Source organism: Corvus moneduloides, chromosome 2, assembly GCF_009650955.1.
Source record: "Corvus moneduloides isolate bCorMon1 chromosome 2, bCorMon1.pri, whole genome shotgun sequence".
Classification (NCBI taxonomy): domain Eukaryota; kingdom Metazoa; phylum Chordata; class Aves; order Passeriformes; family Corvidae; genus Corvus; species Corvus moneduloides.
The window spans coordinates 83,420,585-83,446,559 of record NC_045477.1 but is presented as its reverse complement, the minus strand read 5'-3'; the positions used below and the strand labels follow the sequence as shown (position 1 = coordinate 83,446,559).

The 25,975-nt window shown below is 36.3% G+C and overlaps 1 protein-coding gene across 5 annotated transcripts in view; it reads left to right on the top strand.

Annotated features, from left to right (window-relative positions):
* FGF14 (fibroblast growth factor 14) overlaps nt 1–25,975 on the top strand; it is a 386,777-nt gene that overhangs the window by 293,122 nt on the left and 67,680 nt on the right. For all 5 annotated transcript variants that reach the window (XM_032100142.1, XM_032100140.1, XM_032100145.1 and 2 more), the window contains one exon: nt 4,171–4,274. In XM_032100142.1, coding sequence (XP_031956033.1) covers nt 4,171–4,274 — 104 coding nt within the window. The remainder of the gene's footprint in view (nt 1–4,170; nt 4,275–25,975) is intronic.

Below are 25,975 nucleotides of genomic sequence, written 5' to 3'. Positions count from 1 at the left end.
ACTGTGCACATCTTTTATGATGCTGCAACATGCTTTACCTCCTTTATGGTGCTTCGTACCTGGTATTGTTGCTCTTCAAGAAATCCTGCAACCATTTAACATTTCTTTATTTTCATCTTTTAATGAATGCATGCTTCTAATGGTCCATTTATATCTTCCAAATCGAATGTGGAAGTATTAACTTTTTAATGTCTTTATAAAATACCTACCACTATCATATTTTGGTTTGAAGATACTCATAAAATAATCTTTACAGCACCCTTGAAAGGTAAAGGAGATAATTAGATAGAAATAAAGCACATAAAGATTAGGAAAAAAACACCTGCAGTGCTGTTAAATTTGGATTAATGAATGTTAATTTTGGATTACTGCACTGAAATATCTGCCGCCTGATACTTGCACTGGTTTTTACTCAAGTTTGTCTTCAAAGAATTATACAGGCATTTAATCATCTATTTACACCACCTCTAGGAGTTAGATAAGCCTGTTTCTCCCACTGGCATAATCTTAGTCTGATAGGGTCAATGTTCAGTCATGCTCAAAAAAAGTTTTAATTATGTCTTCTGTAACATCAGGCAGGTGGAATGGGTTTGCTCCATAAGAAATGCATGGACAAACCTCTCAACAGCAACCTCCTTGCAGTCATTGCCAATCTAAAAGATGTTTTGGTGGAGTTGTCATTTTTGTCTGTGGGCCTGCAGATGAAAATAAATTAAAGAAATGGTTACTTTGATCTGATTGGACATTTGGTGCTGTGGAAAGTTTTGTTAACTGTCACGAGGGCAGTGTGCATGCAGAAGAGGCTGCAAGTTTGTAACTCCTAAGCCATCGGTTTATAGCAAGATCTTGAGAAAAACAGGGAGCTGTAATAGCAATTTTCTTGTAGCTACAAGTCAGCTGTACCTCAATAGACTTTCACGAGCACATGGAAATATCTGAATTCAGGCATTTCAGATTTCAAGTTAATGGACTGTGTTGGTATAACACAAGAGAAGGAAAAAGTTATGTGGCGGTTTTGTGTTTTGCTCAAGAAAGGAGTGACTGCTTATAAAAAAAAAGTGGACTCAAACTTTTGCTAAAACTTTTTGAGGATTAGAATCCAACTCAGATCGGGAGTTCCTGCAAGTCTCCTCCATGAAACCTAAACCAATAATCCTTTTTCATGCAAGTTGTTCCTGCTAACTGTCCCCACTCTCATTTTCTGATATTCTTGCGATGGGAGTAGGCTTGCAGGCTTAGGAAAAGGAGGAGAACCCAAATGCTTTATGGCTGTGGTTTAGATAGAATACAATGCAAAGCTAAGGGAGTGCGCACAGCACTGAAGTTTTACTTGGACCATTTTTGCCAATCAGTTCCCTTGGTTTCCCTGATGTTCCCACATCTTTCTTACATTTGGAATTGCCAGGCTTTCTACTTAAGCATGCAGCATGGGAACACTGAGCACCAGGCACAGCTATATTTCCTGGGCTGTTGGAGGGTTCCCCCTCTCTCGACTCATCTGTGGACTCATTGAACTGGCTTTAGGCACATAAAGATGTCCAGGGACCTCACTCCCCACACCCCAGGTTTTGGTTTCGGATCATTTCCTTAAAGATAGAAGGGAGCAAGGGACATGGCTCTTTTTAACAACGCCCTCAGGTAAGAATATAGGTTTGGCTGTGCAGAACTGGAATGCCAGCAGACTCTGGAAGGCTTTCTGCTTTTCTCAGAGCAGGTTTTTACTAGAATGAGGGATAGCACAGGTGAATCCTAAGAATGTTTGAAATGTGTAATTGAACAATAAAATCTTGCTCAGTGAAGGGTACTGTGCAGTCAGGTTCTGGAGGAAATTGATTTTCTTTTGTCCAGCTTCAAAGTACATTAAAACCACATGCTGTGCCTTACTGGTGCATGTTTTGCTGACCTCAGTATGAAACACATTGCTGAATATTTGTCAATCAATAGCTGAATGTAGGCTGGCCTCCCTAGTTTTACTCAAGTCTGAAAGATTTTGTGAAACTTATTGAATATTCTGTGTGTGCAGAATTGCAGCAATTCGCACTCTAAAATTTTAAGGGTTTAGACTAATTACAGGAGCTCTGAAAATCTCCAATTAAAATTTGGTGGCAGTAAAAGATATATTACATGCCCTCCACAGTGCTTTCTAAATTCACCAGCAACTATAAGCCACTTCAGTAGCTTTATAGGCTGCATTAAACACTGATGTGTTACAGGCCTGTAATTCTTGTTCAGTGGTGGTTGGATTTTTTTCTTTTTTTTTCTAGCTTTGGTGCTTTATTTTTATTTGTAATACAGAAAATAATATCTAGCATCCAGAAGTTTTGACTGAACCACTGTGACTTGGAGTTATTTTTCATTAGCTGACCTAGTTCTCATGGCTGACTTGTCTTTTGTGTTCACTTCTTTTCTTTATACAAGTATTGTTTGCTTTTCCTTCCTGGTGTCCCCTCAATTGTTTCTTCACTCCTTTAGCATGGTGTTCCTGTGCAGGTTTCCTCCTGAAATTTCTTTTCTTCTAGGAAAAAACCCAAGCTCAATTCTCCCCCTCCACAACCCACAGCAGTGATTTTGCTGGTTTTGACATTGTTTCGAGGGTAATGACTTTATAAATAATTTTTAGCTCCCAAATTTTATTGAACTAAAAGCCCTCAAGCCGTGCAGTGTTTAGCCTATATACTCTTAGGATATCTTTTCTGTGAGTGCCATATTTCACTGTTTTACATCTATTAGAGAAGGAACCTTGTCTGTACCAAATATTTTTTAGTAAACAGCACTGTAATATCCTAGCGTAATGGAGAATTTTGGAAATGACAGAAATTAAAATGCTGTTTATTTGTGCTAATTCTTATAATCTCTTTTATTTTCTTTGTAAACCTGCCAAATTGTTTTCAGTTCTTCTAGAGCTCTTTTGAATATATTTTTCTTTCTACTGCTCTGGGAAGTACTCTGCTACAATTCCTAGCTTTATGTTGGCTTTGTGTGTTCCTAAAATGATCTAATGTTACACATTCTTTTTCTGCATGACAATGCCGAAGGAAAGGTGTCTCTTTTTTTTTTATAAACTCCTATCTTTCTAATAGTTAACCTATGGTTTTTTCTCAGTTGTAAAGACTTGATCATCTTCATCATAAACAAACTGTGGATTTTTGTCCTTTGACCAAACAGGAATTTTCACACCTTGAGAAATGTGTTTATCCACTGCAATTAAATTATCCTTCTTCTCTTGATTTGGGCTCTAGCTCTGGCATTCTGATTACAGATAGCCTCATACAGGACACTTTTTGGTCACACCTATGGATGTCCTTCTTAAATTTTGAGGAACTCATTGTAGGTGTTACTGTGTTCCTGAGACCTGACTTGATAGAACCATAGTCCCCACTGCATATGTTGTGCTTTTGGTTTTCATCTAAGGACTTGGGTGCCCCTGGCTCATCCACAGTGGAAAAACATTTAGCATGAGCGCTGTCTCACCGAGGTTTTTTGCTCCAAGACTGATGTGTGCTTTGCATCTCATTTTCTAGCATGAGTCAGTAAACTTAGTATAGGTGTGTGCTGGCATAAGTTTTAGAAGAATTGGTTCCTGCCACCTACTTAAACAAGTTGTGTTTTTCTGTGGTGAGGCTGGTAAATTCCCACTCTTCACACTGGTCTTTTTTCAGACAGTAATCAAAGTTGTGGCTGTTTTGATTACTACAGAAGTATATAGTATTTCTAGGGTATTTGTTATTAGGTGGTTTTCTAACTATTTTCTTATTATTATGCCAAGTTCTGTATTCAGTTCAATAACATTTATGCACATTTAGAGTCAGGCACATATTTCAGTGCTTTGATGAACTATGATAAGCCTTTTTCATTACCTGACACCAGTGTCTTACTGCTTCTATCAAATATATCATTCACAAAAGCAAAGAAAAAAGAAAATTGAAATCACAGACCCCTTGACATCAGTCTTTAATGAGGACACCTCTTAACCAAAAACCTTAAAAATGCCCAAGAAAATACAGAGCTACTTGCTAGAATCAGAGAAGCAAGATTTTCTGAGTGAGTCTAATTTTAAAAGCATTAAAAAATTATAGAGGAACTATTTTTTTTTCTTTTTGCTAATTATGTTTATTTGAATATTGTATTAACCGTAGCATATTTATATCTGGTCATGCTTTTCCTTCACAGCTTTATTCAACCTTATACCAGTGGGACTTCGAGTTGTCGCTATCCAGGGTGTAAAGACTGGGTTGTATATAGCCCTAAATGGAGAAGGTTTCCTCTACACATCAGTAAGTATTTTGCTGGACTCTGTTTAAGAGGCACAGCTGAACTTGAAATCTACACAGGAATGAGACGTGTGTCCACTTTTAAGGAGTTCGCAATGTCTGTATGTTACACACACCGGGGTTGTGTGCAGCCTTATCTCCAGATGGGATACACTAGAAATTACTGTGTACGACGTATGAAAGTCTGCATGTTAACAATCCTAAAAAAACATACCATAGAGCTCTTTTCCTGGTAGGCTATACTGGTAGAGTGCCATATGCCACAAAGATTAGAATTTTCAATTCAATTCTCCAAAATTTTTAAATAGAGACCTGCAGTTATTTTCTTAGTGGCTTGTTGATCGGAATCCAAAAACTGCTCTAACCATTACTTTTATTGATGAGATTTATGAGTGCAGCTTCCATCTAGAAGGTCATTAACAGTCTTATGGTTTATCACCATAATCTTGTAACTGTATGCTTAGCATTATTGATTTTTTTATATCAAATATAAGGAAAATAAAGAGCTCTGTGAGGGACTATTATCTTTGTGGAATGATCAAAGTTTAAAAAAAAACTTTTGAGTACAAAGAAGGCTGCTGGATAAAGTGACTGGAAAGATCTCAGATTGTTTATGATATTTCAATGATTTAATGCTAATCACTCAGTGCGTTGTTGTGAATATAAAATTCCTCAGTTTTGTGTAAATTTAGTGCCCTAACTTCCTTTAAAAGGCAAAGCTACTTTAATGTGAACAGGCAGTTCTGTCGGGTATTAACAAGGTGGCTTAAAGGATTTTTCATTACTATATTTTTATTGATATCTGTGTTAAATTTATGTACATAGTGCTTTTCCCATTTTTTTATGTCACATGGTTCTTAATTCCCAACTGAGTTACAACACACTTCTTTGTTTTCAATGTCTGTTGAAAGGAAATTAGAAAGATTAAGTTTCTGATGCCCTGAGGGAAAGTATTCTGTTTGTTTCAAACATACAATTGTCTTGGAAAAGCTAATTAGGAAGAAAAAATGGAACTAATCTTGAATGTCAATGTCAAGACAAAGAGAAAATTCCTTCTCAGAAAATGCCTGCTGGAAACTGCTGAAATTCCAGCAGTATGATCTACATTTTTTTTGCATTTATTCAAAATAAAAATTCTATCACAGGAAAACATGCAGTATTTGCTATCAGAAGGAAGAAAACTAGAAGGAAAAACCTCGAGCTATTAGAGAAAATTAATTACTGGCTTTCCAGTTCCATCTCATTGTGTGAGGAGTTCATTTCTGGATCATGGCATGAACAGCATTTTTTAATGTGTTGGCACACTGAAGAATACATTCTTGCCCAGCACTGTTCCTGTAGTAAGTTCTTAGTACTCCAGAAGGAAATACAAATTTCAGAAAATGTGCAGTTTCCTGATGGTTAATTCTGAAGGGGGACCACACATGAACAAATTGTGATAGGCACTGTATTTATGTATTATTCTGGAAATGGTTCAAGTTAAATGAAGTTGAGCAAGGCAAGGAAATGAATGTTTTTATAATGTACTGCTTACTCTTCCTTGTGCAGAAAATGAAAGATGAGTGGCTGGCCCATTAAATGACAAATTTGACATATTAGAAAACACAATGGAAGACATAGTTTTGTTATGTCTACAAAATGATTTTCAACTTAAACCCTTGCCAAATAGAAAAATAATAATATTTAATCAAAAAATTTAAAGATAGTTGTTTCAAAACATCAATGCTGGTTTGATTGTTCATATTAACGTACCTATACAGGTTTGATTGTTTCATATTAATGTATTGACAACACTGATAATACATTTTTGTCTCAGCAATTGCCTGCTTTCACCTTAAAGACTAATGCATTTGAATATAAAATGACAAAGCATCAGAGAGAAGTCTGTCTTCCCCTGAGGATCAAGATGAAGAATTATATATCATCATTTGTAGAAAAATATTTTTAACCAATCACTTTCTGTTACTGTCTTGGTGGATTTTTTGTCTTTTTGTTTTTCACATCTGTGTATATGTTGCACATAAATGCAATTCTGTCTTGCATGTCACACATTTTTCCCTTGGCTATTTGGGAGAGGATGGGAGAAGAAAGATTTCTAAGTTTCGTATGCCAACTTCCATCATTGAAAAAGACTGCTGCATAATGGGAATGATCGTTAAAATGTGCACATATTTATATTTATTACCAATTTCTTATAAGGATTTAAAAAATGGAAGCATGCTCTGTAGACTAAGTAGCACTTTTAGTATAAGTTGAAACTGAAGTTCTGTATAGTCCTCCGCAGCACGGCTTGGTGTCCCTTCTTCCTGTCACATTCATATTCACAGTATATGGAACCCATATCTTGTGAGAATAGCCCACATGTTGATGCCTCTCTTCAGAAACTGAAGGCCCCAACTCAATTATTTTTATAATAAGGTTCACATCATGTTGACTAATTAAGCAACAGCACCGACAGGAAAGGTATTATGTGTGAAGTTGCTGTGTGTTCTTGAAGAAGAAAAAGAAGGTACAGTGACAGACCAGTTTCACATACAGATTATCAAATGTGAATTTACATTGTTTCTTGCCTTTTTTAATGGTTGGTTGCATCAGTTTGAGAGTCTCTCCTTTTCTTCCCCCCTTTATTCTGGCATATTTAAAATTTTTTTCAACTATTTCTCAGAATTAGAACGAGAAAAATGTGCAGAAACTTCATAGAAGAGTGTTATGTCAGTATTTCTTAGAAGAGAAACAGGAGGGCAGCACATTGTGTGGGAAGATCAGTCTCAAGAGCTTTTCATACCTGTTTTGCCTGCTGCAGCAAGTGAGATTTGTATTCTGTCATTTGGGAATTGATTGAGCCAGGGTCTCTAACATACACTATCAAAGTCTTGTCAAATAAAGGAGAAGCAAAATCTTTGGAGTTTGATAGGGTTTTGCAAAATTCCTGAGACAAATTTTCCAAAATTTTTTCCAAAATCATAACCTGATTTTTTCTACGTGTTTAAAGTAATTATTGTAATGCCATAATTCATTATTTTCTATCATATGAAATATGAGAACAATAGCCTTTTCGTGTTGTGTTTTTCCTTGATCTTTTAAGGGTTAGTTCACTGAAAGACTATCCATTAAGCTCACCTGGCTTGAAGCTTTGGATTTCTGCATCCAACTTTATTTTTCTGTGTGTGTATATTTACATATACTTATATCTGTATATCAATATATATCTAGTCATAAATAGCATATATTTATCTACTAGCGGCTTCCCAGTTCTGCATGTATGCTAGTGAGCAATGAGAATTTTAAAATTTAGTTGAAATTTATTTTAGATGGTTTAATGAACTGTGAATAATTTAATATTTATGACTGACTTAATAACTGTGAAAGCTAGTTTGAGAATCTGGATTTTTCCACAAAGAGCCATCTCAGCGAGATTTTTGATGTAATAGTTATGGACTTCATATGTTAAAAGTCAAAAATTATGCCTTATTCCTTTCTTCCTTTGGAAAGGGTGAGCAAGATGAGGTTTCATTTCCAGGTTTTGTCTTGTCAAAATCAAAAGGAATGAAACTGGCTCTAGACACTGAGAAAGGGAGCACAACTGCAGGGGTTCTCCATGGGGAACAGGTATTGCCTGCAGCAGGAAGATGGCAGTGCAGTACTTGGCAGAAGCTTTTGCTGGGTTTGATGTTAATTTTGATCAACTCCCTTTGCAAGTGGTTCATTAGTTCAACTTCCAGGGGGCTGCAGGTTTTGTTTTGCTTCTAGGATTTCCTGCTATTTTAACAGGATGAATTCAGAGTTAAAACCTATAATATGTTAGTCAATTTTATAATTCCTGTTTTCCTGCGATGAGGATGTGAGAGTCTTCTGGGGTTATATCAATGGACTTTTCTCCAGAATTATTGGATATATATGGGAGTGCTTGGAAGGGCTACTGGTTCCCTTTTTCATCATAGGAGCAGTTTGGCAGGGTACTACCTTTTATTTGTGGCTATCAGAGTAAGAGAAAAGGGAAAACCCAAAATCTAGACAAGGGAAAATCCAAAATCTAGACAAGGAAAAATCCTGTCTAGAACACCTTAACCTGCTTGTGTTTTCTTCTTTGTGTTTCCTCTTTCACCATTTCTTCTGCCACTTTTCTGAGACCAGAGATGTGGACTAAACCAGAGAGGAAAGAGTACACCTGTGGTATTGTCAGCAGCAGGTATCAAAGTCACGAACTCACTGCATGGTTTCTTAGTAAGACTGATGCTTTGAAAGATGACTGAACCTGCAGGGCCAGGTCTGACCTCCCTGGTCCCCTCTTCCATCATAGTGCACTGTGGCTCCAGAGGTCTTCTGGGTATGGTTGTGGGAACCTCACTGGAAGGAGGTAGAAAGTACTGGAGAGACATGGTTGCATTTCTCAGAGGTTTTCCCAACTTTTTGTGAAGTATTTCAGAATTGGGAATGTCACACTACTCGCTTAACAGAATAATCTTGTGAAGTGGGGGTTTGTTTTTCTGATCTGCCATGGTACACAGTGTTGAGGGTGTTGGAAGGGTGTTGGTTGGGGTAGCATTTCTGTTGCAGTAAGCTATCAGTCTGTGCCACAGCCTTCATGAAAGAGAGAACATCAATATCTGCTGCTGAGAAGTGTATTTGTTCTATCGCTCCAGCAACTCTCACCTGAAAAAAAAGCCTTTGAGGATTTCTCCTGACATTTCGGCAGCTTCCCAATGCCGTTATTTCTGCCACTTCTTTAAGCCCACATAATTGACCTCTCTGAGGAGAACAAAATTAAGCCTCAAGGAAGAACATAGGAGCACCTTCAGTGAAGCCTGAAAAAGAGTGAGAACTGAAGTAGTCTCTATTTCTAATATTTAAATCAAAGTCAAATGAAAAATAAATTTTGTGTAGCTTTTCACAGAGCCTTGCTTTATGCTTTAGAATAGCAAAGCTTAGCATGTGCAGTACTTTGAGTGTTCAAAGGTGCATAAATCTTTACAATAAACAGAGCAGAAGGGAGTTTAAACTAGACAAAACCAAAGAGGAAATGCAATGTTTTAAAATACTAAATTTTTTATAAGAATGATCAAGAAGGGGTTAATGTTGACATCAAGACAACATTGTTGTAACAGTAGTTGACCTATGTTTTGGCAAAGACCATTCTCCACCTTGCAAAGTATTGTAGAAATAGTCAGGAATATATCTGTTTAGAGAAAAGTAACAAATAGAGCTTGCTCTGTGATTTAAAAGATGTAGACTTTTATTTCTAGTGGTCAAAAGTATACTAAATATCAGAAAAGGGTGAGTCTCTCTGCTCTTGAGGTATCTGTGGTTCTGTAAATGTAAGGACATCAGGGTGGAGTGTCTCATAATATTGTGATCAATAGAAAACATTATTTGCTTTCTTATGTCAGACTTATGCTTTAGGGTCTCAACCTGCTCCCACACATTTATCTTCCAGCTTAGACTTTAATAAGACAGGGATAGGACCTTATTTCACTTGTCATTATCTGTATCTTGGAAGTATTCTGGCTCACTTTGGAGAGAGGAAAATGGGTATATTTAGTTATTTGAAAATCATGGCTCCCGGTAAAGACTTTTGAAAACTAATTATGTGATATTTTTAAGACTGTAAATGCACAGACCTTATGCAAACTCCCTTATTTTAAGGACTTACTATTAAAGTGCTTCCTTGCATATGGATACCATTTTTGCATTTCCTGTTATCTTTTATTCACTTTGGGATTGGTTAGAAAGTGACCTATATTTGCTTCATATTGAAAAATTTTTTTTTGAGAGGGGATTATATAGCATGTTTCAGGGCTGTGTTCCTCTGTAAATTGGGCTGCATCTCTCAAAAGGTAAACAAGTTCAGCATGTTCCAGCAGTTGAAATACACTGACAGGGAGGAGGAAAACACCTGCATGGTTTATGCTTATTTATATCTGTGTTTGGAGGTAGGTAATTTGTCTCTCAGGTTGCCTGCCAAAAATAAATACAGAAAATTGCCAATGAATTTATTCTATGGTAGCACTTAAGGAACAACTGATAACATAGCCCCGTTATATTGTACAAAAGAGTGTCAGATGTCCCTGCCACAGCATGTAGTAGAAAAGGGGTGCAAAATACACACTAAGTCCATGACTTTTTTCAGTGGGTTAGGTTTTCAGCACATTTTTGATTGAATGTGCTGAAGCCAATGCTTTCACACACAAGATAAGGTAAAAAAAGGAGGCATGCAGAGACACATAAGAGTTTGATAAGGCAGGAGAGAAGTGAGAAGGGAAGAGATGAATGGAATGAGGCTGACATGAGGAGACTGTGATAAGAAGGGATATAAGAAAGTGGATAAATAGCACAGTGGAGCAGAGCAGTATTGTAAAAAACTCTATAATGATATCATCATTGTAGAAATGTTTAGGATGATATCACTATTGTTCAAGTCTCGTGCTTACATTTATTGCTACCTTTCTGAGTTTTTCACACACAGAAATGGCTACTATTCGAACTACAGCTCATAAACCATGTTGCTTAATGAAATATTCCACTTTGAATATATAAAAAGATAATTAGTAATATAAAGAGACAGTGTTTTAGTGTGACTCCTTACTCTATGGCAGTTGTTTCCTCCTGGAATTTAAATGCTGTACTGGGGATAATAAAATAATTTGACTCAAAATTTGCATCTCTGTTTCTTGCCAGTTAAACCAAATATATATGTCCTGTTTGGTTCATTAATGTCTACAGTATCCAGGATCTAGCTGAATTTTTGTCTGTAAGAAACAGTTTCGCACTTGCTTAAATTATTCGTTTTCCTTTCTCATGTATGTTTCTCATATCCACATGCAAAAATCTCTTACTATATGTGTTCTCTCTCCCTGAAATGTACGTAAATGCCTCAAGATTAAACGTTGCTCTTCCAAACTTGGCAAAGCACGGACAATCACAGAGTCAGCAGCTGCAGTTGGATATTTTTCAATGATTGTATGACAAGGAATAGTAACTGTAGGTAGGTATGCTAAAATGAGGTGACCTAATGTCATGCTTCAGGAAGTAGGATGACTGCCACAGGGACCGAGAGGAATGCTTTCCACAATGTACAGCATCATTTAGTGCAGTTGCACTGGAGGAGGTTTGTCTCTGAACTATTGTGCAATGGTCACAGCTACAGGCTGAGCACAGGCTTGATGGACCAGCAGCTTAATCAAGTCTGTCAAATTTCTGCTTCTGGCAATTCTGTCTCTCATGTTAACATCCCTGTATTTTTGGCCAATGTTTGTTTTGTTGCATAAACACAACTACACTATTCTGGATGTTTCTTCATTCTCTGCTTTGTTGCTCTTAGACGTTTGGGGTTGTCTGTAATCCTAAATGTTGAATGCATCTCACTGCCTGTTGTGTACCACTCTTGGCTTCTGTTATCTTACTTCCCTTCTAATTGTCACTTCCCAAGCAAAAAGGATCATGTTTGAAATTTCTAATTTTCCATTCATTACTGTTTAATCTTACTCATTCATTTCATCCAAGTACGAAAAGACTACCAAAGACTTAGAATCTCTCAAATTTTAGACAATTATCAAAAACATGTTTCCAAAACAAAGTCCTACTACTTCTTTCCATTAACGGTTAATGAATATTAAAAATATTAAAGCCAGTTTTTGGAGGATTTAATGGTAAATCTATTTCATAATAAATGTCATTCTTACGGTGTAGAGAAGACTTCCTATTGCATCATCAAGATCTGTAGGTAAGAAAAACCCCCAAATTTCTGTGGAGTAGCGCAGTTAGACTCATGTGGTGCTGTCTATCACTTCTGTAACTGCATAGTTAATGCATCTTCTGTTATTCAGGACTATTTCCAAGAGATATGTGTCTAGATACAAAGATAGATGAACAGAACTGAACTGAGAGCTTTTAGATATATAGTCTATTTTCAAAAAAATATTTCTGTTTGTCTGAAGAATGGCTTCAGTCAGGCAAAAATTTGCTTTCATTATGCGACAAAAGATCCACATTACCTTGCAGAGATGAAATAGTCAAATGCATATTTTGTGATTTTTTTAAAAATTTGTCTAAAATTTTAAATATCTATATCAGAATATTCAGTTTATATCTGATAATATTAAAACAAAATATGTGAATGGTATTTACCTAAGTAATTAAAGAAAATTATGCAAGGATCCTATAATTTCAGGGAACTTTCTAAGGTACCCCTCATATCCTATAATAAAATGGTGTGGGCTCAAGTATGTGCATATTAAAATATCACCATATCTTTACAACAAAATTCTGTATCATGTGTGGTCCTTATGATTAGACTTCAGAAGAAGGATGGCATATTTAAAATGTTGTTGTAGTGTGCAACTCTACACAACAGGGCTTTGTAGAAAAGATACAGTTGTGTAAATATCAGATGCTGACAAAAGTTGTAGGGGCATTTGGTATTAGTGTTATATACGTAAATGACTGACTTATACACAATATCCATTACATTTTTGTAACAGGTTTCCTATTATTCTTGATTTTGGGGGGTTCTTGTTTTACCTTGCTATCATGCACACAAATTTTCTTGCTGTAGCAGATTCATTTTTTCATTTGAAGAGGCAAGTGTGCAGCTAAACTTAGTGACTGATGGTCAGTGATAAATTTATATCCCTTGTAATCTTCCCATATGCCTATGGAAAAATTTGGGATATTTCTGTTTCTAAGGCAGCTTTAGCCATGGGCTGGATCGTGTATGAAAACTTGACCATCTGGGTAGGCCCACAGAAATGCTGATTCTGAATGTCCTGACTAATGACCCCTTACCTTGACCTTTCACATGTTGGCAGAGTTTGTTAATCTGCCCGAGGGTGTTCATAGTCCCCTCTCTTATGTCGGCATGCCACAGGGGACAGGGGCTGCTTCCGCAGCCTTTCCCTATGGGATTTTCTGTGACCAGAGACAGGATCTGCTGTGTGGCTTTGCAGACCTAAGACAGTCTGTGGGCGAATATGTCCACAGAAAAGGCTGGGATTATCCCTGAATATACTCAAGACCACATTTTGTTTCCCTTTAGCTAAATTTGTAGCTAACTATTTGTCAATTAGAGTTCATTTACAACATAAATAAGTGTGTTGACACTGATTTTCACGTGTCTAAACAAAACTGACTAGAAAAACAAGCGTCCAGCAACTAGTACATAGTTAGCTAACATCAAGTCTTGATTTCCCTCTTGGTTTGTCAAATTCCTCAATCCTCGACTTTCTCTGCTGGCAGCTTTCCCTAACGGTGTTCCTTGGTGTATTCCTGTGCATAGTGCATGATCATATATGCTCATTATGCTCATTTAGACAAGTATCATAGATCTTCATTCCCATACAGGGCCATGAGCTGAATTTCAGTGATTCTTGTGAGTCGCTTCCAACTCAGGATATTCTATGATTCTTACAACCTTCTTTTGACATTTTTGTTTGTAGAGTGTGAGTCTTTCCTGCTTTCTCCTCTTTCCCTCAGTTGGGACACCATTCAGTCAGAGGCAGTTTTAGGTGGAAACAGACATCCTGAAGGAGTGTATGAGGTTCATCTGTCTTGTTACCTGACCAGGCACTAGTTGTGTCACGGCATCAGAATAACACATAGCAGTGGTGGGGCCTTTTATGCCCACAGCTTAGTGTAATTAAAATTTCCAATTTCAAATTTATAAAATACTGCCTGAATGTTGAAGGGCTCTTTTTTTTTGGAGTACCAATTGTTGGCCTAGTTATGATGCCAATTACAATTGCTGATTTCATAGGTATCAGGGTTGGCGTAACAGAGCATTTTCAAAAATCCCTCTTGGAAGAGTTAAACTGGTGAGTTTGTTGTGCAGTGTTTATTCAGCATATTCTATTCACTGTCAGATTAGAAGCTCTCTTGACTGATTCCTCTTGATTTGACAAGGATTCTTGTTTTTTAGCAGACTACAAATACAGCCTTGGGGACATATTTTCTCTCCCCGAGGGTGTCTCACAAGGAATCATAAATCTGTAGAAAATCAGCAGTCAAACCTGAATTTTACTGCAGCAAAAGCGTTGGAGTAGGGGTGAGTAGACAAGTCACCCCATTGTGTTTGAATTCAGATGTGACTCTCCTCTACATTCTGTTCTATTTATCACTAAACATTTTGTAATAAAAGTGGCACGATGCCACTACCTGGAAAACCATGAACATCTGGACTTAATATACAGGATTTGTAGGAAAACCTTGTACTTTGACTAAGTGGAACAAAAACCCGAAGACTTAATTCCTCCTGTGCACCCTTGGTTTCTTTTTCCAATAGCACATCACATTATGGAAGGCTTTGGCTTATTAACAGACTGATAAGATTTTTTAGTGTTACCAGACATTTACATGATATTACTTAATCTTTAGTGTATTTGTCTGCAAAGCTGAAAATACAGTGTTTCAACATGAAAATGAAATACTAGTACTTTGTGACTCCACAGATGTACAGAGCTAAAGACCCAAAGTTTTCCACAAAAGAGATGCGATTGCCTAATTCACCATGGAATTGTTTACTTATTGCAGAATTGCCTAACAGCTGGTGAATTTTAAAAAGATAGAGAAAGGGTTTTATACCACAGGCACAAAAAAAGATATAGCTGACATTTCAAAAGCATCATATATTCTCTTTTTCATGTCCCTCTTGGCCAGCATGTGACTTCTGTGTTGTGACTGATGTCCCCTAAGCAGTTATACCCTGTCACATTGCTGTTCAGGCTACAGGCCAAAACTTAGCACAGCCCAGATCATCAGGAAAGAGAATAATATTATGAAAAAATCTACTCTTAAAAGTAGCTTAGATGATGTTAGGAATAGGTGGAAGTATAAGATTTTTTTAATCTATTTGCCAAGTATTGTTACTATTTCTACCCCCCAGTGTTTTGTATTTCTGGAGGAGTATGGCTTTATTAAAAAAAAATACATAAGGGTTTAATTTTTATAAAATTTTAATTAAAAATAGACCTGCCTGGGATTAACTACATTCCAAAATTCTTGTTGGCATTTTGTTCTTTACCCTAGGATGGGTTTGGATGTTCTCTGCCAAGGGAAGAACAAAATACATGTTACTGTGATAAAGAGAGAATAGTCTGGTCAGACAAAACAGTGAAGTATAATTAATATAGAATAATCTGGAAGCACAATCTTTGTAGAGTAACTTCTGTTTTTACAATGGCATAGAATGACTTTTAGATTTGGTAGCAATTTTTCCATTTGTTCCAGTGGGATTTGAAGCTATTGGTCTATACTTCAGTAGGTACTGGAAAGATTTGGGTAAGTGTAAGCATCATTCTCATTCAGCTTCTTGAAAAGAATATATCAGGGAGAATTCCTTCATTCAATTCAGTACACAAGTACTATTAGTAAAAATGCATTTTTACTTTCAACCTGCTTTCAACCTTGTGCTTTTCTCTTGCCCTCCCCCCACCCCTTTTTTTTCCTGGAGAACTTCTTTTAAGTCTTACGGTAACATAAAAGACACAGCATTTAATATTCTTTTTCAACATTTAATTGTTCATGAGGAGGACTGAGTTGACTATTTTCTTCTTGACATTTGAAGATCAGGAGTGTGCCCTTGTCTCTTCATTTTCAAGTATCTATTGGCACCAGCAACAAAGGAGATGAAGGAATCGGCCTTTCAGGCATTGGAAGTGACAACTTCAGGAAGCATCAGCTGAGGCTATTCTATCACCCATTTAGCATGCATCTGACCACTGAAGGTAGCTGAAGAATAGCATTTGAAAACAGAATAAAAGATAAAATTGGTATTTCCCTTAATACTTACAGAAATTTCACCGCATCTTTGACAAATGTCAGCATCCTGCCTGGTGCTCAGAACTGTGAAAGTCACTTTTCTTCAATTGACACAATTAGAGTAGAAAATAGGTCAATTGATTTTTGATTTCCAAGGATTATCATATGGAGGTGACTGCTCTATAGATGGAATATGAGGAATAGTGAGGTAGTGTCTAAACTATTTCCAACTCACAGTTTTTGATGTGCAGGTATGGCACAGAGAAAGAAGAAGGCAGAAGAAAGGATTAGGTAGATGATCCACAGGTAGATTATATTAGATTCACTTCAAACTCTGCCAATCATATGAAAACAGTCTCGCTATATGAAAACAGTCTCACTAGTGAATATTGTCAGAAACAAGCCATGATAAAAATAGCCTCACTTGAAATTGTTGGAGTTACCTTAATAGGAAGTGTAGGGACATGGGCCATGTTAGAGACAGACAAGATGCAAAATTCACACTAAATGACCTTTTATTCTGGCAGATGACAGCTTTTATTATGAAGAGGCATGCTCAGTTTTATTTGTTTGTAGATAACATCAAACTCAGAAATATAACATGGAGTTCTGCAGTCCTAGTCTTAAAAATTACACTATAACCTTGTTATCCTCATGACTTCCAGAGTCATATTTTTGTGTGTGAGCCTACAGTGGTAGAAGCTTCATTAATAGATTTGAGCAATAAAAAACTCATGGAAATGTAAAGAAAATGCTGATTAGTTGTTTAACTGAAAAGTCAGAAAATACCTCCACGAGTGTAGCTGTTAACATAGATATTGCCAAATAAAGGAATGACAAATAAATTGTAACACTGTAGGCATTAAAGATACTAAATAAAAATTAAAAATATTTTGAAGAAAATACTCTGAATTTATCTAGGTAATTTTTTTTTTTAATGTAGTAAATAATCCAGAAATGCAGAAAACCAGAAACAATTGCTCAACCAAATTTTCAAGATCTTTAGGAATGTAGAGAATTCTGAAATCTTCCCATAATTTTTAGTAAAAGTTCTAGATAATCAAAAGAAAAGAAAAGCATAAATACGAATGCATTTTTAAATGCTCGTATTTTTTATATGTGTAAAGGGGTGTGTTAGTGTATATATCCCAATGCATGACTAAAAGTAGTGTAAACTATACATAAAGATGTAATTTAATGACAGGCATTAAAGTTATAAAAAACCCAACCAAACAAACCAAAACCAAGCCAACAATAAGCCCAAACCAACCCAACAATAAAGCAAACTCACACCCTATGAAACTGTTTTGAGAGTGAACCTAACCTGTATTAACATGCCTAAATATTTAAAATTATTATCCATTTTTACAAGAATATTTTGCAGATTCAGAGTATTTGTGCTTCTATCAATAAATACAAAGTATCACTTATCAAATCAGGAAGCACTGAATTCAAGGCTGTGTAACAGTAACTTTATAAGAAATCAGTGAAAATTAGACAATTGTTTTGCCTTCTTAGTTATTACCATCTTTGGGTAATATATAATTAGACTAAGTCATATTTTTATGAAAGAGACGGACTTCAGAAGTTCTGTAAATAGGTTTGTTCATACGTTTGGGGTTTTTTTCCAAGAAGCTGAAACAACCTCCTTTTCTTCACTTTCTTCCATTTGTCAAAACAAAAAATGTTGGAAAATGCCCGCATCTATTTTCTCTTTTTTTGTCAAGTCCTATTTGTTAAAGTAGTGCTATACTCTTTTTCCTTTATCTCTGGATGTAAGAAGGAATTTTATTTGGCATTTCAGGGCCTGCTGCTTTTTCTAAAGGTTTCCAGCTCAGTTCCCGTCACTGGTAGACAGCAGGGGGTTCTCTCGCTATGCTTAAGATTGTTGGTAGTATCTTAGTATCTTTCTCTTAATGTCAACTTGATATCACTCTGTGATTGAAGTGACCTGGGAAAGCCAGCTCTGCTGGATAAGTCCTTATTAAGGTGGCACACTGTTCTTTTATTCTGAAGTAAATATCTACTTTACACTGTAAAAAGACCATCAACTAAATAGGTTCATTTATTTATTCTAGAGTATGACTAGGTAAAACAGGTAACCATAAAAAGTAAGCAAATATTTTCATTAACATTTTCTTTGACACATTCCATTCTAAACATCGGTGTTGAAATATTGGTAGGAAGGCAGGCTTTTGTAGGACAGGTTATTAAAATTATAATCTTATATTACGCTAATAAAGAAATATGCCAAGGATTTCTCACACACTTCAGTGGTTTCCATGCTTTTGGGTAGCCTCAGTAAGGGGGAAACACTGTTGCTTCCAGGAGTGAAACCAGAGCCTTAGCAGTGCCAACAAATGCCCATAATATCATAGTGACAGAAATTTATTTTGTTGAAAAATTCCACTTTGTGACCCCAAAAACTTTGACATGCAGAAATAAATGTAGCTGTTTTACTCCCATGTATGCTCTTAGGGAATGCCAGTAAGCTTTCTTGTCTTCCTTTTAAAAAATAATAAAATTTCGGAAGCTGTTTAATAGAAAAGAGTTTAATTGACCATAGTCAATTAAAATATATATTAAGTGTCACAGAAGTATGTATTAAGTGTCAATCATGAAGCAGAGATTTGAGATATGTGAATATGTAACAGTAGAAGCTAGTCTGCACAGAGCCCCTAGATCTTTCTCTAGACTGTTTCAGTCCAGGCTCTGACAGGATTAGGAAGCAGGTGTCTGAGTTTCCCATTGCTTTCTTGAATTTGAAAGTCTTAATAAATTCATTAGAGCACCATAGCATGTGATTTGAATGTAGTCACAAAGCCTTCTGTCACCTGGGAAATGTCTACAGAAATTATTGACATAGATTCAAATGATTTGAGCTAACTTTATGGTAGAATGAATGTAACAAAACTGTGAAATTCTTTCTGCAGCAAGCCTCATGTAGTCTGCAGTGTGGAATACCCTGATTTCTGCCACTAAACCATGGCAAAATTGCCGTTCATCCACATGCTGTCTCCAGAAATGCGTCTTCAGTAGATTCTGTAAAAGTCCTATCTTTTTATCATTTTAACAAAATGGTGAACAGTGGCAGAACAGTGAAAAAAAACATCTTCTTCATACAGTTTGTTTGCTGGGGGCTAAAATCTCATGTTCAAAGTAGCTGTCTAAAAATGAGCTTTTTGTCTTCTCTTTTTTATTTTTGAGTTCTGGTAACTATTTCTTCCCTCAAGGCTGTTTTGTTGGCTAACTGGATTACCTGAACACAGGGACTAAGAATTTTATATTGAGCCACCTTATCACTATGCAGATAAAACTTAACTTTCACAACCTGATCTGGCTCATTTGCTCTTGACCATGGATATCTCCTAGCTGTGCTGTAGGTGAATACAAAGCAGCAGTATCAGGAAACAGGTACAGCTTTTAGTATTTTCTACTGAATCTTGGAAAAGTTTTTCTAAATAAGAATCTTCTAGTCTGCTCAGTGCAACTTCTGCAGTGGAGAATAGTAAAAAAAAGGCAATATTGAACACATCAAACATAACTAATCATTTCAGATGTCAGTTTTAACATACACATTGAATAATACATAATGATTTCAAAATCACATCATTTAAAAAGATAAAATCCATATTTCATGGGTAGCAATTAAATGAAATGCAGTGAGATGAAAAGCATTCCAGGCTATATGCTGTTAAAGCTTCTTTAAACTTGGCAGCTCTCCTTGAGAGCATCAAAGGTGAATTGAAATGTAAATAATGATTAGAAAAATAGCTATACTTTTATTCAGACCTCTATACTTAATTCAATGATACAACTTGCAAAGTTTTTATCTTTGAAAGGTGTTATGTCAATAAAATTGAGCAGGGTCCTTTCTTTTTGGTGAGATGTACTTGGTAGTTTCTCTTTCATCTTAGAAGTAAAGTAATAATGAAAGATTTAAGGTTGAAACTGAAAGTACACTTTTATTTCCATTTCTTTATATTAAAATGGTGTTATATCTATTTTGTGCAATAAAGCTAATAAAACAAAAATTATCTTAGCATTAAACTGCTATTTTTTTCTAAGCTACTGAAAAAATTAAGCAACATCTCTAGCTAGGTGTAAATGTGACATTGCAAGACACCTGTCTTCTCTTGTCAGAACTCCTGGCCCTAGGGAGCTTAATATATCTCTGTGAATGCTTTTCTTAAGTGTAGCTCACCATGTATATAGTGGATTATATGAATGCATTTACTTTGCGCTTTAAGAGTGCTTCTCAGCGTTACTTATTCGAATCCTGGTATAATCATTTGGGTAATTTTTCCACTTTCTGTATTTTCAAATGCTGCATGTCAGGGGATAGAACACATGAAAATATTTTGAGTATGTCACTCCTTTTACTTCAAAGATCAGCTCCAGATGTTTTACAAAATTTATGTTGAAAAATAGTGTCTTCTAGTGGTCTAGAAGACACTAAGATGTCCTAAAAATGTCCTGGTAGTCATAGTAGTATTAAGAAACTCAAAGCCAATTTATGCCTTTTGCCAAAGAAACATAGGAGTATTGAGAAGCAAAGAGTATAGGACATGGCTTATATGTGTGTTTTCTTTTGGTCTGTATCTTGCTTAACAAATTGCTAAAAAGGTAATGAAATCAAAAATAGCCCCAACATTTAAAAAAAAAAAAAGTCGATATTAGACCCTAATTAACAGCCCTTTATTGTAGAGAAAATGCATTTTGCAGTATTCCTGCAGTTGAAATTAGAGGTGCTTTGTTGCTGCCTGCTTCGAGCTGCCCTTCCCCCTCCCTGGTCAAACAAGCCATGACTTGTCCCTGCCATATGCTCTGAATTCCTTTGTTCCAAGCGCGGGCAAAACCAAACATAACTCAGGCTCTTCAGCAGTGTCTGATTGGCCGCTCACCCCGGGTCCGCCCCCAGTCCTCCCCTTCCCCCTTCTCCCAATAAAAGAAGGGCCTGCGAAGGGGCCCACCCTCTTTGGCTCACACCCCTTCTGCGAGCAGCGTCTGCGTGTCTGTCTCTGTTTGAAAGCTTCTAATTGCAGGAATTAGGCAAACCAAAAGCTATATTTCTCCCTCTTTGCTTCTACTGGTGGTATCAGTTTGCAGCTACCATTTGCCACTTTTAGAGCTACTGAAATGCTGGATTGCCCGTGCTACCTCTCTAGGCTGCCCGAGGCTTTCTAAGGCATTGAACTGTGAGTGCTAGCCGGTAAAAAGCTGTGAATATTCCACAGTGCTTAGTGGAACGGAGCTTTAGGCTGCAAACAATATTCCTGAGGGGGGTTATAATCAGTGAGTGTTACGAAAAACCCAGCTACAAAAGATTTTCCAAGAAAAGTACAAGTGTAACAGATTCTAGCATCCAATTTTCTACTTTTGTTCCTTAAGACTTCTGCTTCCTTGCTGAAAGGAAATGGAGGGTACATTAAAAGTAGCTAAAATTTTAAACCATAAGAATGGCAGAGCCAAATATAAATGCAGTCTTCTGTAGTAGAATTATATATGTATATACACATGGAGTTGGAAAACTTAAATGAAAGTATTTTCCATTACGTATAATCATTTGCTTTTCTATTCAGAGAACACTGTTGTAACAGTGGTCAGGGAAAACAAAAAGACTTCTCAGAGAGAATGCCTTCAGGATGTACTGTACCATCTAGCCAGTAGTATGATGCTGGCTACCTTAGCAAAATACCTTAATAAAAAATAAAAATAACAAAAGAAATACTGCAATAAAAATTTCCTGTTAACTTGGAAATGTAAGATGGTAATGAGAATGCATTTTTCTAACACCCAACTCTGAGTGGCTCTTCAAGACAATTACCAGGAGGAGGTAGGAAGCAGACAAGTGCATCTGAAACCCCTTATATACAAAGTAGAAATTGTCGCAGAGATAGCTTCGAAATGAGAATGACCCATGAATAAAAAAATCATAGAAGAAAATGTTACTGGAAGAAAATGATGTGAAAATATGTGAATAAATATATACCATACTTTTTCCTGTTGAGATCTGAAAGGTAATCTGAATTTTAACTGCAGGGTAGAGGTTTGTTATGTAAACTTAAATGCTATCTGTAGCATAAATAGAAGTCTTATCAGTCTGTAATGTAGCTTTTGCTTTGTTTCTCCCTTTCTCTTTACATACTTGTACTAGTTTGAAAACAAACCAGTGGGAGGCACCAAGTCAGAATAACAATTTAATGGAAATTAAAGAAAAGGAAAAAAAAGTAAAAGAAAACACTGGTTCAAACTGACAGAGTCAAGATACAACCTGACACCCTGTTAGCCAGGGTGGTGGTATCAGTCTGGTAGAATGGTGGCTGCAGTCCTCTGAAGCAGTGATCCTGTAGTAAAGGGCTCTGCTCTTCCTCAGAAAGTTCAGTGGTGGCTGTGTAGCACCTGTCCTCTGGAAATCCAGTGGAAAAGGGGTGTCTCTGGTGTTCAGAGTCCCCGATTATATCCACGATGGGATGCTTGGTTCCTCCCTCTGGGTGGAGCATCTCACAATGGGGTAATGAGTCATGAGGCCAAGTGTTGATTAGGCTCATTAACAGAAGATACTCCCGAGGGAGTTATCTTTGAGTCACGAAGCCGGACAATGATGGGCAATTAACAGAAAGATAGTCTGGGGGGAGGAGGCAAGGAAACACTGCCCCACCTGATTTCAACAGCTCATGAGGATGGTAATAGAATACACTGCAACCCAGGACATACTATTGAAAAATCTTTTCCATGGTATTGCTTTCTTAGGTGTGCTTTCAGCTTAGCCTTTTTTTAATGTAGAAATTATTCAGTAAAATTGTTTTCTTAATGTAAATCCTTATAAAAAAGTTTTGTCACATGTTCATGTTGTTTGAACGTGTGCTTCAGACATTAAAAAAACTTAGTAGAATCTTTTAAGAATTTTTGGTACCATAAAGTTTGGGTTCATTTCCTCTAATACTTCCATTTTCATGTGACACATGCTAAAAAGTTAATAATTGTTACAAATTGTAGAACAAATGGAAACAAGGATATGAAGAAGCACTTGAACGCTCAAGGCACGTGGTGTGACTCTTGGGGACAATCCTGTGAAGTACCAGGAGTTAGACAAGTTAGATCCTTGTGGGTGTTTTCCAGCTCAGGATTTTCTGATTCTATGGTTCTGTGTGGGCTAGTGGTGAACTGATCTGTCAGAGAGAAAAGTTAACTCATGCTCCAGAAAGTAGAACTCGTACTCCTTTTGGCCTCCTGGTCTGTAAGGCTTATGTCCCCTCCTCCTCTGATCCTCTTCTCCTTCCCTCTCTATTGCAAATTTTATCACCCTAAAATATTTTCATTACAATCTAATATATTGGTAGTATTTATACACTCTTTTTTAAAAGGAGTCATTTGCTACATGAAAGGGAAACTGTTTAATTCAGTCAATAAACAAAACCTAGTGCTCTGGAGATCTGCGGAGAGGTAGTTACAGCACTAGTATCAATCCCCAAATTTCTTATCCTGATCCTTACAAAACACAGCTTAGAACTTTGTTTTGAATCATCAGACACAAAAAGAAGAATAAAGGAAGGAAAATAGGAATGATTCAAAATAGAAATTAAATCCAGCAGCACGGAGCATAGAAAATCCTTCTAATAATATTTTGTCCACTTCCTCTCTTTTTTTATTTGCTTTTCTCAGTGCTTCCTAATGGTTGTTTTGCTAGTTTCTTGTCCAATACTAGAGTCATAGTAGACATTCATTTTTACTTGTGTGCAAAGCTAAAAAAGCACAGACAAATATTTACCCTCAAATGTTCTAAATAGTTTTTAAATAGTCTTCAGTGCTGTCCTTTTTCCCACAGAAGTCTAGACCTTCATTTTTTATCATTGAGAGAATAAAATGAAATGAAACTATCTAGTCTAAATTATTTCTCAGAAAACAATGCATGCAATGGCCTTCATTTGATGTCCAGCAGAGCTCAAAGGAAAGGTAATGTGTGGCTGCTGTGCCTGGTTGAAATCTCATGGATCAGCAGCACAGGTTTGTAGCTACACTGCAGGTACCTCATAACCTCCTTCAGCAGCTCCAATGGCTCAAACACAAATATGTTCATTTTAGATAAAAATCCCACTAAATTCAACTGGAGCAAAGCCCAGGTAAGAGTGAATACTTTTGAAAATTCCACTTCCTATTTCATTAAATGGAATGATGAAACAATTGTCTGTTTTCTGGGGTAATGAGGTTATCGCAGAAAATGAGGTACTACATAAAAGGACTCAAAAGTAGTTGAACTTCTAACACTTTGAAAAAAAAATGCATTTATTGCTGTGATTTACAGTTCAGTTTTCCTGGCATTAGTTTGACTGTGAGGTCTGAGAACTTTTAAAATATTCTTGAGAGGTGGTGTGTTCATGAAGGGAGAGACAATAATAACAACACTTGATTAGTTCAGCAAGCTGTTAAAGAATAAATTTATATTTTAGTTTAACCTTCTGTGTTTAGGGATAGTTTATATTTTTTTCAAGATTTCCAGAAGCTTTGCTCTATGGTGTGCTCAGTGCATTTTAGTCTGAATTGCTTTTCACTGTAAGGAGCAAATAATGTTCAGAAAGGGAATGGCATGATGACCAGATGAGAGTCCAGAAATGGCATAATAATCCTGCCACTAGTACAATATTTCACGCTACTGATAGGGAAAAAAAGTTGGAAAACCACAGAAAAACAATTTTGATAAGATGTGTTAAGAGTAGAGAAATATTTCACTTTGAGTCGTGGATGCAATTTAAATGCTGCATACCCCTTTATTTTTCCACCTCTTCAAAAAAAGAAAAACCAAAATAAAACCATTAATTGTCAATAAAGGAAATTTTATCACAAATAAGAAGTAAAATAAGTTCCAGGAGATTCCACTAGCATACTGTATAACAGTAATAACTGAAGTATATATTCCTTGAGGAACTTATTCTGTAAGCTCTCATGTGACTTTTTATTGCATTCTAAAATGTGCCTTCCTAAGAAGCTCCCGTTTCAGCTTGTATTGTGCACCACTTCTTCATTCCCCTTTTACTTATTTTCTGGCAAAAGCTAGAAATAGTTTTAATGCCTATAAAATCTCTTGAAGGCAGTTTAATATGACATGGCTGTGCAGTAGGGCATAACCTTTGAGCTTGCTGTGAAGGTATTCTTTAGAAATATTACAGAGATTAGGAAGCAATCAGATAGATGGTTATGACTTCAAGACTTAAAAAGCCTCCACAACACAAAAAATAAAAGCCTGAGTGTTCGACCTTTTTTTTAAGTTGACAAAAGTGTTTCAGAACAAAATAGTGTTGTGCAAAGGAGATGCTTGAATTGTGGATGTATGCAATAAAAGATAAATAGCAAAGGTTCATGTTCAGTCAATTGTTTTGGAGCCTCATAAATCTACTGCACCAATTTTCTTCAGTTACCACAGTGGGGTTAGAAAATATTTGAGGTAATCCAATCCTATGAGTTTTCTTGATGTTTTTAGATTGCTTTAGTAGTGTGTAAGTATAAAAGGTTCAAGAAGTGAAATTATGTAGACATTGGCATGGAATATAACTATTACCATTGAAAGACAAGTCTGCATCCTCTGACTAATAGAGACTGTCAATGAAGACACTCATCTCTCTAACCTTACTTCCTTCAAAATACAAGAATAATATTCAGTAGTTTTCGTGGACCAGCTCCAAGAATTTATGACTGAAAGAGTATTTAAATGAGTGTGGTGGCTTCTCTGCAACTTAATTGTAGACCATAAGGTTACCTTGATTTAGTTCTCTGTAGGGAAAGTTCTAGACCCCAGTATTTTGGGGTGTATATTTATTACTGAGCTAGTTGTTCTCTGATACAGACATAGATTAGAAGATATGTTACTGAACATAACTAAGCTGAGTTAGTACTCAATTATTAAGAGTCTATCATCTAGATATTTAAACTCTCTGAAATTTACTTAATTTGAATCATGC